This window comes from Pleuronectes platessa, chromosome 19 (assembly GCF_947347685.1).
Source record: "Pleuronectes platessa chromosome 19, fPlePla1.1, whole genome shotgun sequence".
Taxonomy (NCBI): Eukaryota; Metazoa; Chordata; class Actinopteri; order Pleuronectiformes; family Pleuronectidae; genus Pleuronectes; species Pleuronectes platessa.
Window position 1 is genome coordinate 9,068,057 of NC_070644.1, and position 19,897 is coordinate 9,087,953.

Sequence of the window (19,897 nt, forward strand, 5' to 3'; positions counted from 1 at the left end):
GCTATGGTTGTGAGACATGAGGGAAAACAACACTGTTTTATTTTTGATTTATTTTTAGCTTATAATGCTGATATCATATTTTCTGTAAATACCTGTTTGTATTTGACACTAAGAACACCAGCTCCTCAGTATTGAGTGGTGTTTTAAATGTTATTCATTTGACGCACATGAAGCACAAAGAATGAGGACTCGGCCGTGTGGAGCTGGGTCCGATCCGGAAACAGACGAGCGCAGGTTGTTTTTACTTTTCATTCAGTGGCGATGCCGTTTAGCAAATCCCTGCTGTCGGGTTGTCTGTGAGTGACGTGGTCGTGTGTGCGTCTTCTCAAGCGCTGTGTGCGATGCTGAGGTTTTTTCTCTTGTCTGAGGCAGGCTACATGTATGGAGGATTTCTGTTTTTTGTTTTCAGCATCGTGTGTGTATTGAAGTCCCAGCCTGTTTATGTGTCATTTATTTCCATTACAAGAGCAGATCTCATCTTTAGTGGGCTAAGGGAGTGCAGTAAAAGGATTCATTAAGAGGCTGATTGCCCTTAAAGTGTCCCTGGGGTGTTTTCCTCTCTCTGAGCGGTCCCAGTCAGCCGGGCTGGAGCTGCTGATGCTGCTCCTCGCCCTGGGCAGCGCTGAAGCACATTTCTAGGCCTTTTTTTTGGGGGGGGGGGGGGGGGGGGGGGACCTTAACAAACGGAAACTACTCTTAAAATGCTTTGCTGTTATTGCTTTCTAAATTAAGTGGTTTTCCTGAGATGTCAAAAAAAAAGAGTCCTGAATCAAACTTTGCAAAAGCAGCAGCAGTCACTCCCTCATAACAACCATCCTGCATTTCCATAAGGAGACATTAAGCATTGAGGATCGTTGTTATGTTAAGTGCACTTTGTAGCCCTACTTGACAAATGCACAACCTTAGTTGCACTTAGATATGGAAAAAAAAGATCACCCCCGCTACGCCGGCTTTGTCCGAGCATCTTGTCCTCCATGATGGTTTCTTTATCCCGAGTCTGTCCGCTCTGTATAATAACCACGTGTCCGCTGTACATAACCTGCTGTCCATTCTGTACAGTTCTGATATTTGTCTATATGAATAGTAGGATATGTTTAATAGTATAATCTGTTCTAAGCAGGTATCATGTCAAAACCGTGTGACATCTATTGAAGACAATGTGTTATGGGCCACTGGCAATACAAACTATATGTAAATAGGATTTTATTTGTGCTACATCGTATAATTTCGTTGTGCTCGTTCATGATACCGGTGAGAATACAATCCTTTTTTTGGCTACTTTTGATCTGCGGAGGACTTTCTTTGAACAATGTGTTTTCTGAAGAAGAAGAAGAAGAAGAAGAAGAAGGAGAAGAAGAAGAAGAAGAAGAAGAAGAAGAAGAAGAAGAAGGAGAAGGAGAAGGAGAAGAAGAAGAAGAAGAAGAAGAAGAAGAAGAAGAGAGAAAAAAAAAGAAAAATGATCTCCTCTTTCCTCTCCACTGTGATGGGGAGCTCACACAGAGGCTGTTTGAGATGCTGCCTGTCTGAAAAGGGGGACCATAGACTCTGGATCTGATTCGACATCAGGACCCCTCCTGGCCGACAGGCGTCCAAGCAGACGTGCGGCCCTGCTGGCTCGGAGGTCAAAGGTCGCCTCCCAGCCCGACCCCGCCGCTCGACCTCTGATTTGAACTGTAGCCTAACTTGATCCTCTTTCAGATGAATAACTGTGACTTTGCATCATGAATAGTATATTATTTTGAATGTAATCTAGAAGAGGGGTCGGGACCTTTTTTGAATGTAATCTATCTCTGCGGGGGTTATTGGTGGGAGGGGCGGGGGAGGACTCATGATTTTTTTTTGTAAATACATGGTAAAGAAAAAAAGACGACAGTTTTCATTCCTGTGCAGATAACGACAACTTTTACTTACAGTGTGAATACAAAGAGGGAGAGAGTGAACGTGTGTCAGCTATTTCTCTGAGGTGGTGCGTGTGCACGTTTGCACATGCATCTGTATGCAAGAGTGTGTGTGTATGTGTGTGTGTGTGTATGTGTGTGTGTGTGTGTATGTGTGTGTGTGTGTGCGTGCTCCTCTGGCAGATTTAATCCTGCTTTAATCAGCCAGTTCTATCAATCAATTCAATGCTTTGTGCATCATGTGAGTAGCTTATCCACAATTAATGGAAATGTTCCTTGTGATACTGTGCATTTAATAAAGGTGGTATGTCTTACAATACACCGTGCTCCCTCAGGACTCTTCATGTCTCCCTCACAGAGTTTACATGCACAGTGTGGAGCGGCTGTGGTTGGACATGTTATACGCCTTGCCGCCTCTCAACCCTCTGAGAGTGACATTAATACCACGCTGATGTTAAATACGACAGCAAGACTTAACTGTAGGTACAAGTTTTAGATACTTGTACTTGAGTATATTTCATCCTATTTTTTACTCCTACTCGACTACTTCAGGAGTTGAACATGTACAAAGGCAAACTTACTTGTGTTTCCTTTGACCTGCATGACTTAGAACTTCACACATATTTTTACTAAACTACATTTCATATTGTAAGTTGAAATATTCTAATAACAGCTTTAGATGGTGATTACTGGATTATAACCAATTGGCCACCAAGTCTTGTTGGACTAATTAAAGCCTTGACCTTGGAGTTGCAAGAAAAACAACAATCCGTCCATTATCTATACTGCAGGTCCTTTGAGGGTTGCTGGAGCTAATCCCAGCTGGTTGAAGCCTGGACAGGTCACCAGCGAAAGATCCTGACCAAGCCGGGAGTCGAACCCGCAACCTAGTTGCTGTGAGACGACAGAAGAATACAAAATATAAGAGGGATGAAGAGGAGGAGCGAAAGGCCCCCAGTACCTAGCTCCCTTATATTTACCATAAACACTGTTCTATGTGTTGACATTCTGAAGAAATTCACAGGAGCCGTGAAATGGTGGCAAATGAAAATGTGTTCAGAAACAGCTTGTTAGTGGAGTTTTAAAAATCCTATTAATCATGACTCCATGGTTTTAACCGACTAATACAAATGACTTTCATTAATTAGGAGTATTGGCGTCAGTATTAGTATCTATTACTAGACATAAAATACACAGATTCTCAACCCTTTTGTGAATGAACTTCAATTGGAAAAGTTTTGATTTGTCACCTTTTAAAGGTTTTAAGAAACACGTCTTGTAAAAATGGTGCAATATTGTTTTATTTTTCTACTGTTTCAGGCCCAAAAAGGTCAAACAGATCCAAACGTTTAGAGGAGAATGATGTATATATATATATTTGTTTTTTCTTCTTTCTGTCAACCCTCAGATTTATCCTGTAACATCTGAATTTGGCCATCTCATCAATCCAAATCCAAGATATAGATTTTGTGTCTTTTTTTTACCTAATTCTGACGTAGCTCGTCGCCGACACACCAACAGATTGTCTCCTATGAAGTGGGATTGATATTTAATCTGCGTGACACGGTTGCATTTGGTCGGGGGGATTCTTTAAAAACGACCAACAGCCCGACACAGGTCGTGAAGCCTTCCCATGGGCCCCTTTTGTTTCTAACAATAACTACAGACGAGTGACAAGGACAGCTGTAACTACACACACACACAGGGACAAGGACAAACCAGTGGCTACAGCTAACTGCTCTTCAGACAGGAGGCCTGTATATGGCCAAGTTGTACATACACATATATGTTATACTGTAGAACCTACCTTGGTGTATTGCGTTGTTACAGTCTGGCAGGAGAGTAGCTGGGTTGACCCATCACGTGTCTAACAAGCAGTGCGTCTGCTGCAGGATGGATTATATAGATTATATAAACATATTACAGTTTTATGAGAACCCCCCCCCCCCCCTTTTTGTTATAGTACAGTGTTAACTTACTAATGTAGTAAACTAATAATACTCAACTGACACATATTGGTTTTGCTTATCTGGCTATGATGAGGCCAACTGTGGAATGTGTACAACAGTGTGTGTTCACATTATATTTACACGTTGTGTGTTGCTATCAGCGGTGGGATGTAACAAAGTACATTTATTCCATTAGGTATATTTTGCATGTATTTGTATTTTTCTTAATTAGATTTATTTTCAGGTACTTTTCAATATTACTCCAAGACATTAATCAGCAGATATCTGCACTGTATACTCCACTTCATTTTTACACTGTGTTGTGTCACATGTTCACATTGTTTTTTATATTTTTAAAAGTAATCAATACCGAGGGGGAAGTGGTCAATTGATCCAATCAGAGAGGGCAGGTACCATTAAAAACGTTAATACTTTAAGTATGTTTAAAAGCCGTTTATTTTACTCAAAGTTAATGTGGTAGTTTTACTTTTACTTGAGTATATTTTTGTCCATTTATATGTGCTTTAACTTACTAGAACTTTTAGGTACTTCCTCCACCATTGCTTATTCAACACTGTGTTTTACACAGAATTCACTGTATTTATATTTATTCAGAAATAAGCCTTATATAGGCATTGAATAATAGTTTACAGATTTCATATGCAGGTATGTCATGTTTCATATTTTTTTTTGTCTGGTTTACTTCTATGTCCATGTATTTTGTACAGCACTTTACCTTGATAAGTGCTGTAGAAATAGTTGTATTATTATTTATGTATTGAGATAAGATACATCAGCATTTTTCATAAAGATCTCAGTGCATTTGTGAGAAATCCACAAATCCACCAGATCTCATTTGGTTAAGTTTCAAGAAAATAGGCTCAGTGGCATTTGCATAAACCTGCTAACACACAGAGGTCAATGGAAACAAAGTAATAAAGTATTTGATTCCAATTTGTCATGTTTCCCTCTTCTCTGTTAAAGCACATTAAGATCTGACGTTTACGTGGCATCGTAGGATTACGATCGTGCCAGCTACACAAACATTAATGGAATCACAACAGTATCACAAAATGCAAAAGGCGCGACGACCTCTCAGTTTCATCAAAAGCTGTGCGCAGTTTATATTTATTGTATTCTAAATTTACACCTTAAAAAAAAGTCTGCCCATGTCTTAGAACCATTATGAAATTTAACGCACAAATTCAATATACATCTCTTAGTATTTTACATAGAGGGTAAAAGTATAGGCATGAAGGTGGCATGATTCATATCAAGGCTCCAGAAGAGTCAGAAAACAAACATGAATAAATAGAAAGTGCTAACCCTAGCAGAAAAAATGATTTCTCTTGAAAAAACAAACAAACAAAAATCAAACTGCAGTGCGGAAAGTCTCAAGCTCCTGTTACCCAACAAAGAAATTAGTTGAAGCATCTAAAGCATTAGGCGGAATCTGACACTGGACATAAGCAGAGAGACTGTCAGAAAAACTGTGAAAGGAAGAATGGATCGCTGGGCGTTGGTACTCGTCTATAAATTATAAAGTAATACTGTACCTAAACAGCTTATCACTAAATATTAACATCTAGGAACATTTTTCAGAGGCGAGGTCGCTTTTCTCCTCTTCCTCGTTCTCATCTGATGCGTGTAGTCGTCGCTCTGCGGCCGCCGACGTATCCAGACATCGGTCACAGAGAAAAGGCAAACGGGAGCTGAGACACACACAGTACAGCTTTTCTTCAAGAATCCGATTCAATCCAATTGTTATCTCCATGAGATATATATATATATATATATATACTCATTCAAAGAAAACCTTTGAAACAACACACAGTATATAAAGAGTTAAATTTCTGCATGTCACTTTTGTAAACTACTCAATTTTCAATACTTAACCATGTTTAAAGTAACCATTTAAAAACAGTTGAAAGCTTTGGGATATTAAAAATAAAATAAGAAAAGTTTTAATGACAGGGTCATTAAAAGTCATGCACGCTGCAAATAACTGCATGCAGTAGTTATGGTAACCCATCCAAGCACTTTTTATTTATTAATAGTCATTAACACACACACACAGCAGCTTCACCAGAGGAGCCTATGCTCTCTTGACTTATGAATGTGGAGAATTTTTTTTACGGAGAGCCGTTTGTTTGCATGTCACAGGAAGCAAAGGTCTGCCACAGCTGCCTGTGACATTTACCTGAAAAAGAAAAGTTATGTGGATTGATTATCAACTTCATGTATATATATATTTTATATATTTATATATATATTTATATATTTCTCTCCTCTCGCTTGCCCACTCAGTTGCTATTGCGCGCTCGTACATTTATCCCACTTGCTCTCATTTATTCTTGTTTACAATGTAACAAAAATGGTGACAGGCCTGAAATTACAATCACCAAAAAACAAACTCAGAAAATAAAGAGGGAGAAAGAAGGGTGAGGCCAGGGGGACGGGGGGGGAGGACTGCCGCTGTTTTGCTGTCCATCACTGACAGTTGCAGCAGAGAGGACACAGTCTGCTTGATGCTCGGACATCAAAGAGGAGGCGGCGGAGGCTCCCTCCCCGCGAAGCTGCGCTCTCTGAGCTGGAGGTTCTCCAGCGCCACATCTAAAGGCATGATATCCACGCAGCCCATGGCCCCGAAGTCGGCGAAGTCTCGGCGCTCTTCCTCGTCAGAAGAGGAGCTCTCCTCGTGCATCAGCGTCGACAGCAGCAGCTCCTGCACGAACAGGCTGCGGTCCGCGCGCTCTCCTTCTAGAAACTGCCGCTCCGCTTCGGACATCTTAGGTTCATTCAACCTGAAGAAATCGATCATGTTCATTTTATGTTTCATGTTTGGAATACAAAAAACATAACAATGTGGTTCATTTGCAAGTTCTAGAGTGTTTAACAATGTTTTCATCTATGGACGAGAGGTTCATGCTACGCTGCTGAGCGTTTGACTGTAAACTAGAAAATATGGCGTCCACATCACATGATTACAAATATTCAACAGATGGCGCTACATAGGTTTTATGAGAGAGAAAATAGACGATCAGTATGAGAAATGCATACTGTAAACGTTCAATAAACCTTCATTAGTTAGTAAAACCCTCCACAGTGAACCTGTAAGTTGTGATTCTGTGGAAAATGAGCTTAACCTGGAGATTAGACATGAACACTGATTAGTTCAAAAGTGATGAAAGTCTAAATGTTGTCAGTTAAATCTAAATGATCCAATGATCAGTGTTTACAGTTCACTTCACACAAATCTCTTCCAATAATAATAACAGAATGTGCAGGTTTCTCAGTCTCTAAAATAATGTTAAGCCTATTGTTCTGACTTGGAAAAGATTCATATTATTAGTAGTAGTACTATTATTAATAATAGTTTGACTTAGTAAGCAAGTAATTTACAACAAACAATGTTGGAACTCATTATTGTCATACATGAATTATAGTCAAATTACTTTCTCAGATGTGACTGTACAAGCAGAATAACCATGGAAACAATATTACTCGTGCTGAGTTTTCTTTGACACCATATTGGCTTTTACAAACAATATATTTAATTTCAAAACCAGTGACTGGCCACACTCACCGTGATAATAGGAACTGGGAGCTATGGGACGAGGACGAAGGATTGTTTTCACCCACTGCGGCAGAATTGGCAGTTGCTGTGCTGGGTGGAGGGATGGTGGAGCCACTGTTGCCCGGGTTGTTGCTGCGTCGTGTCGGGTGGCGGCCCGTCTCCACTTGCTGCCGCGCCGCCTGCGCCTGCTGCCGCTCCAACTGCAGCTGCATCTGAAGCTGCTGGAGCTGGGAGGCCGAAGGCCCCGACGAGTTGATTTGCCCCCCTGCCGCACGCCGCACACCTGACAGCTGGGACAACAACTCTGCAGGAGACACAACAAAAAAAAGGCTCTGCTGTTGGCGGTTTCTGAATAAGTCATGATTTCAAAAGGACATCACTGGAGATATATACGTGTGAGCAGAAATGAAGCAGAAAGAGGAACACAGGGATTTCTTTAGATATGCTGCTACAACATGGCAAACATGACAAAAGAGAAAACTGTAACGACTTCTGATCAGCAACTATGGTTTTGGCGAATATCTTCTTAGAAAGATTAGGGAAAATATGAGGGTTGCTGTGTTTTTTTTTAGAGTCTGAGGAAAAACAAACCAAACTCAATTAGAACATGCAGGCATTCCATTAAACTGTCATCTTCATTTTGTGTGATATGGTTAGAATCAATTTATTTGGTTTCAGTATCACTCACACATTTTACAATTTTGTACACAAATTCAATAAAAGAAGAAAATGTGAAGTTAATGATAAATCATTTGTTGTATTCACTTCTCAGAGAGGGAGTGGAAAGTTATCGTTCATACGAAGCTGGAAACTTTACGAGTTGGTCATGGTTGATGAGTTTCCCAGCACAGGGTGCTAGTGGAGGATGTGACGGATCTTTCTGAGCCAGCTATGTGAAGAATATTATTTTGTGAAGAGTACACCGCTCGTTCTCACCTGCGATGGGGTCCATTGCCTCTCTGTTACTGGGGGTGTATGTGGAGCTCTGTGATGAGGAGGATGATAGTCCTCCTGTGGAGCCACTGGTAAAGTGCATATTTGTGCGTCGTGCTCTGGGACCACCCAGTCCTCTGCCAGGGTGGAACATCCGGCGTACATGTCGAACACTGCTGGACTCATCGTACACAGGGACTGTTAAGGGTAAATGCAGTAATGCGACACAGTGTAACACATTTCAAATGCATATACACAAAGACATCTGTATAACGCCTGGAGACGTAGAAAGGATATTAAATCTCTTGGCGCTCTGTGTTCGAGTGTGAGGTGAGCTGTGAAGTCATCTGTGACGTGGTTCGGGTCACCTCCTGGCAAGGCAGCACATATTGGACAGATCTGAAGAGAGAGGGAGAGAGAGAAAGGTTACCGTTTCAACTAAATAAAACTATATGGACATATTGAATTAAAACTTAGGGCTTGAGGACTGTTCACATAAAACCCAGTACGGCAGTTAACAAATGAATCCTCAGATTTAATGATCAAGATTTAAGTGGCACTTTATCTGCGACAATCTTCTTCATTTTGAAAACCTGGCTCAATAACCAAAATGCGTCTTGACTGAACAATTAGGTTGGAGATACTGGTGTTTCAGACCAGTAGCTTCAATAGCATTGGGCTGCAGAGGTCGGGAAAGCACAAATCTTTGTATCATTTAACTTTTGTGATACTCTGTAATTTGACATTAGATCTATGAAATCCCATCATGTGTTGACCAAATGCAAAACAATTTATCCTTTAGTCATTTAGTTGGGTCACAGGAAACAGTTGATCAACAATTTTAAATGTAACTTTTTTCAAAACCAAACTATTCCCCATTTCCTGCTTTTCTGAGGTTTTTCGTTGTGATGTCATTGCCATTTTTTGACATTCTACAGACAAAATGACCGATCAAGAAAATTAACAGTAGATGAATTGATGGGTTTGCATTTTGTGCCACACCAAAGACGACACACACACATCCAGGACACCAGTGTTAAAGTGACCAGAATTTGTAATACGTCAGAATTAAAATAACTAAATAAATTTGATTGTCTGTGAGACACACACACACACACACACACACACACACACACACACACACACACACACACACACACACACACACACACACACACACACACACACACACACACACACACACACACACACACACACACACACACACACACACACACACACACACACACATTGCCTTCCTGTTTACTGAGTTGTTAACATGTATCATTTGCCAGATGTTTAATATTAATTCCAGGGCTATTTTTGGTTTGGTTGCCTGGGGTTTATGTTTTATTTATTTAAGATATTTAATATTTTTTTTAACTCTATTTCAAATGTCAGACTGAATATGCTGGAGAATAGAGTTTATTACTCTGTGAAAGGGTGTATTTGCATGATTATACTCTAATATTCCCATTATTCCAATGGTTTAAAATGTCTATATCATTTATACAAAATATCGTCCAACAAAATTTGTTATTGTGAAGCGCCAACCTTAATATTCCTAGTAACGCACCATGGTAGAGGTTTTCTTGCTGGGGTTCTCTGAGAATTGCTTTCATATCCAGCCAAAATTGGTATTGTACAATGAATTATCTTTACATTAGCAACAAATGTAAAAAGTTAGTCTGGAACACATACACACCAGCCTATTAACAATGCAACACAACGACAAATCCTCAACTACCACGCACACATACAGCAACAGGTTGGAGAAACAATTCCTCTTAACTGCTGCCTTGTGTCTGTTGATGATGAAGCTCAAGAAAAGTATTTTCCGTGGATCCAAACACCTGATGTGGTTTATTCCTATTTAGTTCGACCAAAACCCTTATAAACAAATTAATGAGCCACACTGTACCACTGGGGGACAGGTTCTTGTATTAACATGAACATGGTCACTCTAGTTTAAGTTGAAACCCTGAAAGTAGTCCCTCGCATCCATAGTAAGACAGGGTATGGAAGTTGTAATGTATTGGTGGTATAGGACATGTTAGTTACACTCATTTCAATGGGGTTTGCTGAGGACACTCTGCAGTGGCATAGGCAACATAATCCATCAAAAACCTCCCACAGAGGATGCAGCTTGGTTTCATTTGGCAGCGATGGGACAACTGGAGCAGAGATTTGGTTGTTAAATCCTGACGTGTAACAGTCCAAGCTGTGGTGCTTTCAAGATGCTGCTGTGCTGTGTCTCTTACTGCAATTGTTAATCTCAGATGGCTGATTAACAATTTCTGATACGAGGAAAACTGCCAATGTATGTTAACGCTAGTTGGCTTCTCTTAGCTGGGCAACAGAAACAATAACCGCATGAAGGCTGAAATGAAGTCGATTAAATGACTTGAGTCAGGTGTTCTCACAAAAAATACTTTAGTTTCTTTTTTATCCCTAGTTGAAACGTCGCTGAAATAAATATGTGTCACTTTCCAAGGCCGTACTACTAGTTAGCTCTACCGACAGACTACAAGGGTCTTCATTTCCCCCCCACACTAACTGCTCACCCTGCACCGTCGGCTGCAGCCTCACCCGTTGCCTTGTTTTGCCATCTCTCTGACAACAAGTCATCCACAAAAGCCCTGTGCGTGTTCATTCTGGTAAGTCATTTTAGCTGACTAAGGTGCCGAGCTAAACAGGAATAACAGACTGAACAGTAGAGATGCAGACGAGCAGAGAGCTAAAAACAAAAACACATTGACCTAATGACTTTAATATACATTATGTTAGCAGATGGCCGAAGTGAACTAGGCTGATGGAGCTGCGCACAGCATTGAAGGCAACATTCGAAAGTACTGTGAACATCAGGGAGACAATGATGATGACTAATACATATTATTAACATCCGTGCCCTCCATGTACTCACCACCTCTGTGGAAGTCTCCGCATGCTCTGAGGTGACATGCTCCTGTAGGGACGTCTCCGTGTAGCCCATCTTGCCACAGTAAGGACACGTGAACGACTGCGGTTGCTCTACTGAAAAAGTGTCTCCTCCATAATACAAGTCTGCAAGAAGAGAGTGAACACAGAAAACATTAGGGGTTTTCAGTCAAGTTTAATAATTGACACCCAAGAAGTATTACAGAACAAAACTACTCCCAATAAATTTCGATTAATCATTATTGCAATGGTGTTGGAGGAATTATCATCACGCCCCAGGCTTACGACCCAGGCAGGATTGGTTTGTGTATGATCAGTCAGCCACACAGGCCTCGGTCTGGGCTCTCAGCCAGGCTCTTACCATAGTCTACCCTGGTTAATATACACTGCATGGGGTGCTCTGTGGTGTGTCTCGTTGTGGTGGCTCCGCTCTCGTAGCACGACGCGCACAGGTCGTAGTCGTAGCAAATCAAACACTTGAACCGGCGTCCTCGAAAGTTCCCTTTCAAACACGCGTCACAGCTCACACCTGCAACAGAGAGGAGAGAAAAAAGAATTCAAATTCAAATATGAAGACCTGACAATAACGTTACAAATTCCTTATAAACGGGGATCTGTGAGACTGGCGGTGTCTATGGGCCGGCCAGTCTCACTTACATGAGCATGTGGTTTGGAGTGGCACCAACCCACAAGTGGCGGCAGGGAAGAACTCTGGCATTCCAGTGAACTTCACGAGCAACTCAGAGGCATGGCACAAAAGTACGAGGCATCCGAGAACTGTTTTCATTGCAGTGTTTGTTACTCATTTATAGCACAGTCACACATTTTCACGTAGAGCCCTGGGATTTCGATTTAACTGGATGCACATGAATCCACCGGTCAACAGAAATAAAGAAAAGAGGGTCCGGACTATTGATTATTTTCTATATTATCCAAATTGTTTATTATTATCATTTACTCATCATCAAAACGTATTAAATTGCTCAGATTTTTCACAAATTACTTGATTACTTTCAAACCCCTGATACTAACAGTCAGTTTCTAGGAGACTTTATATTTAATAGAGCTTAGATGCACAAATATTATACAACTACAATATAATAATAATAATAAACAATATTCCAACTCCCACCAAACTGAGATTTCTTTTGAATAGTGAAAACCACTATTTCATAAAGCCTGGATGCTACTTATGCAACTACTGAGGGAATTTACTCAGACTAATTTGACCTCTTGCACAACAAAACAAGCGCTTCAAAATATTTATAAATGAACACAAAGGAAATATTTATGAACCAAACCTAGACCTGAACAAACACTTTGGGCAACATGCAGCTATCAGCTCTACGTGTTGGCTAAAGGCTCGGCCACACCGCAGGACTCAGTATCACCTGTCTGATGTGTAAAACCAGTATGATCTCAACACGCATACTGGGATATACAAGGGGCAGAGAGGGGGACACTGTACCCGGGCCTCTGTGGACAATCCACTAAAACAGGTTTCACCCAACACAAGCGAAGTTACTGAGCTTTCCTGGATCTAACCCACCCGGGCTGGTGCCTCGGATTCATTCCTGGAGAACACGACAACCCGAAGTGGGACACGATCAGTCCGATCTCCTGCTGAACGCACACTGTGTAGGGGGACACATTCACTTTGCCACCTGGTCTGCAGCTGAACACGGCGCAAGTTAACCCTCGCTGGCTAGTAGCATGCCACCTAGCTAACCTGGTTTGTGGAGAGAGGCCTCGGACTGTCTCCTTCTTGATGACAGTGCATTCGCTAACAACAGTGGTGCTCGTCAACATGGGGGGCGTTTAGCGCCTGAGCCCCAGAATCAGCCCGAATGGGGGAGAAACACGGTGCCGGCTGCGGTGGGCTACGTGATGGGGACGGCTTATCAGCGCCACTGTGGGCAACATTGACGAATCCTTGTGTTAGCATACATTAGCCTGCTAGCTAGCCCGGCTAACGTACGGTAGCGCAGCTGAGGCTAAGCTGCTCTGTGTGGCCGTGTCTCTGGAGCACTTTGACTTATTGTTACACGTTATACACAATGTCTAATGGCAGCTGATACGAGTGCGTCGGGACAAGCTTGGAAAACAAGCCGAGGACAAGCCGCAGTAGCAGCAGCGACACCCTCCCCCTGACTGGAGCACTTAGCGGCAGCTAGCACAGGAGCTAAGCTAGCTTGCTAGCTGTGGGTAATGGAGCTCCAGCCCCGGCGCCGTGGAGCCGATGATCAACTCACCCTCATGTCGGGACATCCTCCAGGCAGCGAAGCAGCCCCTCCGCGGGCTCCCCAGCGCGTTCGACGGGGACACCGAGACCGTTTGTGGGACGCTCGACTGGGCAGGAATGCTTCACCCTCGTTTCTGTTTTCTCCAGCAAGATGGATCCCCCCGGCCAGCGGCTTACAGTTTGTTCTGCTTCCCCTCCCAGAGTGTCACTTATCGCCGGGTGTATCGCGGGGTGACCACCAGGCGGCGCCGTGCCTCATCCAAGCCACACACGCACATCACTGGATCCGTACAGTCTGCGATCAAGGGACCTCGACGCCCTCAGTCTTGTCTCGCAGGAGTCTCTCTCCCCCCCTTAGCAGTTGGATATGTGTCCAGAGAAAATCTCAAGTATTAGGAGGAAGTGCTGCAGAAAAACATCAACTATAAATCATATACATCGATAACAACTGTGCACACATCTCTTGTATTTTGTCTCTTGTTTAAAGGCTTATTCTTTGTAATATTTTAGTACCGTAATGTGTATTCTAGTACTTTATTGTGTATATCATTTACTTAGAAGGTGTCTAATAGTATCGAAATTATCCGGAGACAACAAATGCTGTTTATCAACGTTCAGGTTCACAATGGATTTACATCATAGAAAGTCATTATTTTAGGACATATGACTAATTAAATTGTTCCCAGTTTCTTCAAGAGCACACATGCACACTGCATACATTGATTTTCACTGAATTAGAATCATGAATTAATTAGACGTAATAAGAAAACCAACACTATTTAATATAGGAACACAGGTAATCACACAGATAAAATGCTTATTTAGTGAGCTGATGCTTCTAAAATGAGCTGATGTTCATTTAAACTCTTAAATAACAGTTTTGGAATATCTTAACATTCCAGCCATCGTAAACAATCTATCTATATGAAAAGTGACATTTTGGGAGATGTGTTTCCATGGAATGTAGAAATCTAATTCTCTTAATAAAATAGTTTTCACTGCAAGTCAATCTGTTAATGTTTTTGAATAATATATTAGTCATTTAGTCCATAAAATAAAAATATATAAAATTTTACAAATATGGCGTCGAGCTTTAGCGGTGTGCGGCAGTTTGCCCTAAACTTTATTTATTGGCGGTTTTGTTAAAAGTCCGTCACTGCGATCTTGAATATTCATGTAGAAAAGTTGGAAGAGGTCTGTTTGTGGTTTGTTTTGGTTTGTATTGGTTCCCTGACTGAAATAAAAATATGCTGTAGTGTCTATAAAGTTACATCAGCAGCACAGACAATTGAACTTATACCTGCAGTTCCACATAAGATAGAGAAGGTTTCTTGTTTCTTTTTATAATGCACATCATTAGTATAATAATTACCCCCCCTGTATGTTTCTTCCACCAACTTCTGAACAAATGTATTGATATTAATTCTTCTGAAGAATTAAATCCGTTTAATTTAAAATCCATTTGCCACTCTTCACTGGGTGAAAACTGCTTTCTGACACAAATCAGCTTGTAAAATCATTCAACAAAACCTTGCCTTTAGAACAAAACATACATATGTGTGCGGTTGTTATAAGAATACTTGATGCTAATAACAATAACTTTGTCATCAGTAGCTTGTTGTTTCTTGAAATAAACCTTATTGTTTTGCATTTAGCTTTTCCCTACAAACATAATTTCAGACATCTTGACATCATTCAGCATCTCTAAAGGCATCAGTTCCGCTATAACATCATATTGGGAAATCCGTGTTCGTAAAATGAGGAGATGTGGGTCATAACGATATATGTGCCATAAATCAATGAACAGCCTCAAACTAATAGTGAATAACCCAGTAGACGTACAGTGCCTTGCATAAGTATTCACCCCCTTTAGACTTTTCTACATTTTGTCATGGTATAACCACAGATTAAAATTGATTTCATCGTGAGTTTATGTAATGGACCAACACAAAATAGTGCATCATTTGGAAGTGGGGGGAAATATTACATGGATTTCACAATTATTTACAAATAAAAATCTGAAAAGTGTTGAGTGCATATGTATTATATGTACACATAATTAGTAAATAGGGTCCACCTGTCTGCAATTAAATCTCAGTATAAATACACCTGTTCTGTGACGGACTCAGAGTTTGTTGGAGATCATTACTGAACAAACAGCATCATGAAGACCAAGGAGCTCACCAAACAGGTCAGGGATAAAGTTGTGGAGAAATATGAAGCAGGGTTAGGTTATAAAAAAATATCCAGAGCTTTGAACATCTCTCTGAGCACCATAAAATCCATCATAAGAAAATGGAAAGAATATGGCACAACCGCAAACCTACCAAGAGGAGGCCGTCCACCCAAACTGAAGAGTCGGACAAGGAGAAAATTAATCAGAGAAGCAACCAGGAGGCCCATGGTTACTCTGGAGGAGTTGCAGAGATCCACAGCTGAGGTGGGAGAATCTGTCCACAGGACAACTATTAGTCGTCTACTCCACAAATCTGGCCTTTATGGAAGAGTGGCAAGAAGAAAGCCATTGTTGAAAGGGATCCATAAAAAATCCCGTTTGGAGTTTGCCAGAAGCCATGTGGGAGACACAGCAAACATGTGGAAGAAGGTGCTCTGGTCAGATGAGACCAAAATTGAACTTTTTGGCCTCAATGCAAAACGCTATGTGTGGCGAAAACCCAACACTGCCCATCACCCTGAGCACACCATCCCAACAGTGAAACATGGTGGTGGTAGCATCATGCTGTGGGGATGCTTCTCTTCAGCAGGTACAGGGAAACTGGTCAGAATAGAGGGAAAGATGGATGGAGCCAAATACAGGGAAATCCTTGAAGAAAATCTGATGCAGTCTGCAAAAGACTTGAGACTGGGGCGGAGGTTCATCTTCCAGCAGGACAATGACCCTAAACATGCAGCCAGAGCTACAAAGGAATGGTTTGGATTAAAGAATGTTAATGTCTTAAAATGGCCCAGTCAAAGCCCAGACCTCAATCCAATAGAGAATCTATGGCAAGACTTGAAGATTGCGGTTCACAGACGGTCTCCATCCAATCTGACTGAGCTTCATCTTTTTTGCCAAGAAGAATGGACAAACCTTTCCATCTCTAGATGTGCAAAGCTGGTAGAGACATATCCCAAAAGACTTGCAGCTGTAATTGCAGCGAAAGGGGGTTCTACCAAGTATTGACACAGGGGGGTGAATACTTATGCACCCAACAGATGTCAACTTTTTTGTTCTGATTATTGTTTGTGTCACAATAAAATTTATTTTGCACCTCCAAAGTACTATGCATGTTTTGTTGATCAAACGGGAAAAAGTTTATTTAAGTCTATTTGAATTCCAGTTAGTAACAGTACGTAATGGGAAAAGTCAAGGGGGGTGAATACTTATGCAAGGCACTGTATATCCTGGTTGGTTTCCGGGTGTGACCTCATTGTTACTTTTCTCCCCGTTCTTTTTAATTGTATTTTTAGCTTTTATAAGCAGAGTTTCAACATTTAACTAATGGCTTATAATGCGTTCATTGTGTGTATAATACAAACAAAAGTACAAGAAGTGATGACTGAGAACTTTGTCGTAAAAAGTCTTTATTTTTGTACATAAGATTCATTTCATTTGTGTGCTGATGAGGACGCATACAGTCGGACAAACCAGTGCATTACAATGAAGACTTCACAGCAGTGTAGAAGGCTGGGACGGTGCTCACAACTCTCACTTTGTGCCTTTCTCTCATTTTGAGTCCCACTCAGAATTTGAACAGAGGATGTAAGATCTGACAAAAATAAACCCCAGACGACTTCTATCTTCCCAAGTGGACAAAGAGAGATTCATGACTCCACCCTCGTGTATAAGCCTGACGTAGCCACGCAATCTTAAAATGACGAACAGTGACACACTCTGTACATACGATTCATTACATGTGCTTCATGTCAACAGTGGAGAGTGAGCGCCGAGGGGCGTTTCAATATTCAAACGCTCTGTTCCCTGTCGTCTTGCCTCAGACTTATTGTACGACAGCGAGGAAAGAGGCCGTTTCTCTGTCTCCTCGACATACCACGTGAACGTATGTGCAACTTCTGGATCAAAAACAAGAAAATCAATACAGGAAACCTGAATAAGTAACTTTGGATAGGTACTGAGTACCGCATATGGGATGAAATGAGCCTGTATATACTAATGCTTTGTGTACATGTTGCTGCTCAAAATACATTTACTATCAAATCCTATTTGCTGTATAGAAAGCTGCTGGTGAATAGTAACATGTATATTTCTATCGTGGAGGAATATTAGCCTCTATTTTGCAATTGAAATCCAAATAATCTCCTCTCGGAAAAGTTATAGCCTCTGCATTCAGAACACAGTCATTCAACAGACTTAAAGCTAAAGTAGTGGATACGAACCCTCATCTTCATGTAAATTTTCAGTACAGAATAATTATAACTTTCATTTTCTCATCAAAATAAAACAATATTTACATATTTGCATCAGCTTTGGAATTGTGAGCTACAGGCCCGATGGTTTTCCTTTGAGTCAAATGCTCACGTCATCACTCATTCATGATATTGTAGCACCTGAGCAGGTTCATTTTCTCTGACCACCGATCACACACACACATATGAAAACAAAGAAAAGGCTTGTGGGTAACATCTCTTAAATTACAAGAATTAAAGCGAACACAGTTCTGTACATTTTAAGCTTTACATTCTTGAGCACTGTGCTATATTTACAGTAAAAATCTAAGCTTTGGATTTTGAAGGGGGTGACCAAACTAATTACATACATGGACATCAGAAATTTGCTGTTTTTAAAATTGTTAACTGAATCAAAAGTAAAAAAAAAAACAAAGTATACAGGCTTCAGCTCAGCTAAGTAAAAGTCGTGTGTTCAGGTCAGTGTCTTTATCCAACATTTGAATTTAAGGATCAAGAATGTGCCAAGTTATATTGCGAACATACATGTCAAACAAAACGCGATAAAACACTAAAAGCGTACAGTGTTTTTTTAAAAACAAACCAAGCACACTTTAACACAGGAGTCTAAGCTATCACACGGCCGCCCCGACACAGGAAAAGTTCACATATAGTCTCTGAAGCGAACAGACGGCCAGACGTTGTTGCTGTAATGATGCAGAAAGTGAGTGAGGTGACTTTGGATCTTCACACTGAAAAACCTGAGTGCTTTGCCCCCCCCCCATCTGAAGCTGTAGCGCAGCTGTTGTAGCTCTGAAGGTTTTTGTAAAACTAAGATATTTGGTAGTTTTCCAAAAGGTGCCTGGAAAGTGACGTCCTCTTCCTCTTCCTCTTCCTCCTGCCCGGTTCCTCTTCTTCAACAGCTTTGACCTGAATTTGCATTGATATCTGACAAATAGTGTTTGCAAATACTCCTGTGAGCAATCGTTTAAGATGGAGACTCAGATAAGTGGAGTTTTTCATACACACAGTTACTGCCAAAGTGTTTCTGTCTCTGCAGCTTATTTGACGATGCGTGCAGCCTCCATTTTGTAACGGAGTGTTTGAAGCATTGAAGAAGAAGCGATCGGAAGTATTTGCAAACATTATTAAACCCTGCGTAGAAAACAGAGAGCAGTGCTTTTGTTTCCCCGGTTGTCGCTGTGTCGCAGCACTGAGGTGTTTGTGTGTCCCTGCACTTCCTCTGTCTGTCCGTCTGTCTGTCACTTTGTGCAACCTGACGGCTCCGGGAGCAGTCGCTCACAGAGCTGCTCGCTGTCCGAACCCTTCAGTCCATGATTTCCTCCTTTGTGTAGTCCCTGGATTTTCTCTTGAAGAAGCCCATCTGGAGGAGCAGAAAACTCAAGTTAGAAAACTACTAGGTGAAACATACAAGGCATGTTTCAAAGGAAGGGTTCGATATTTTAGCGAATATGCTGAGTTCCTGTTGAATATCGACCCCACTCTCATGTGCATGCTGTAGTAAATATGAAGCTACAGCAAAGTGTAATCTTAGATTTAAGACTGTCAACACTCGGAAAGATATATCATGTTTTTCCAAAAGCTACAACTTCCTCCAGAGATAAAGAAAAAGTTTGTTTCTGGAAAATTGGTTTCATCTGAGTTAGTTGACGTTTGCATCCCGTTTAGCTGGAGGCTACTTTCTTTCCCAAGAGTCTTCGTAAATCCTTTTAGACATTTGTGTGAAATTGTGTCCTAATTTGTGTGTTAATTCTTGTGTTATGGCCCAAGAAAACATTATTGATTTCACAGTTCATCCTTGAGTCAGACTTGACTTCAGAACCAAACTGAGATATTGGATTGACGAGAAACTAAACAAACTAAACACAAAGTGCCTCTTTGTCAAGTTTTACTGCAGCTCTTTATCTTGTTACTCTCCCCTTCACCTCCTGCA

The 19,897-nt window shown here is 41.1% G+C and overlaps 2 protein-coding genes across 2 annotated transcripts in view; both read right to left on the reverse strand.

The window, feature by feature from the left end:
• Positions 1–4,942: 4,942 nt before the first annotated feature.
• Positions 4,943–13,789, reverse strand: kcmf1 (potassium channel modulatory factor 1). Its single transcript, XM_053411683.1, has 7 exons — positions 13,547–13,789; positions 11,656–11,823; positions 11,281–11,420; positions 8,655–8,756; positions 8,361–8,544; positions 7,434–7,728; positions 4,943–6,651 (listed from the first exon to the last, which is right to left on the reverse strand). The coding sequence occupies exons 1-7, from the start codon at positions 13,560–13,562 to the stop codon at positions 6,387–6,389; spliced, it is 1,170 nt and encodes a 389-aa protein (XP_053267658.1). The 5' UTR covers positions 13,563–13,789; the 3' UTR covers positions 4,943–6,386.
• A 3,312-nt stretch (positions 13,790–17,101) lies between these two features.
• itga1 (integrin, alpha 1) overlaps positions 17,102–19,897 on the reverse strand; it is a 56,454-nt gene continuing 53,658 nt past the window's right edge. Inside the window, exon 30 of the mRNA XM_053411040.1 lies at positions 17,102–19,327. Coding sequence (XP_053267015.1) covers positions 19,271–19,327 — 57 coding nt within the window. The 3' untranslated portion in view covers positions 17,102–19,270. The remainder of the gene's footprint in view (positions 19,328–19,897) is intronic.

What these genes read in the sequence shown, in the direction of transcription:
- kcmf1 (XM_053411683.1), bottom strand. An exon ending in ACAGAGCGCCAAGAGATTTA is followed by an intron (nt 8,545 to 8,654) that starts ATATCCTTTCTA and finishes GTCCCTGTGTAC; the next exon opens with GATGAGTCCAGCAGTGTTCG. An exon ending in GGCAATGGACCCCATCGCAG is followed by an intron (nt 7,729 to 8,360) that starts GTGAGAACGAGC and finishes TGTCTCCTGCAG; the next exon opens with AGTTGTTGTCCCAGCTGTCA.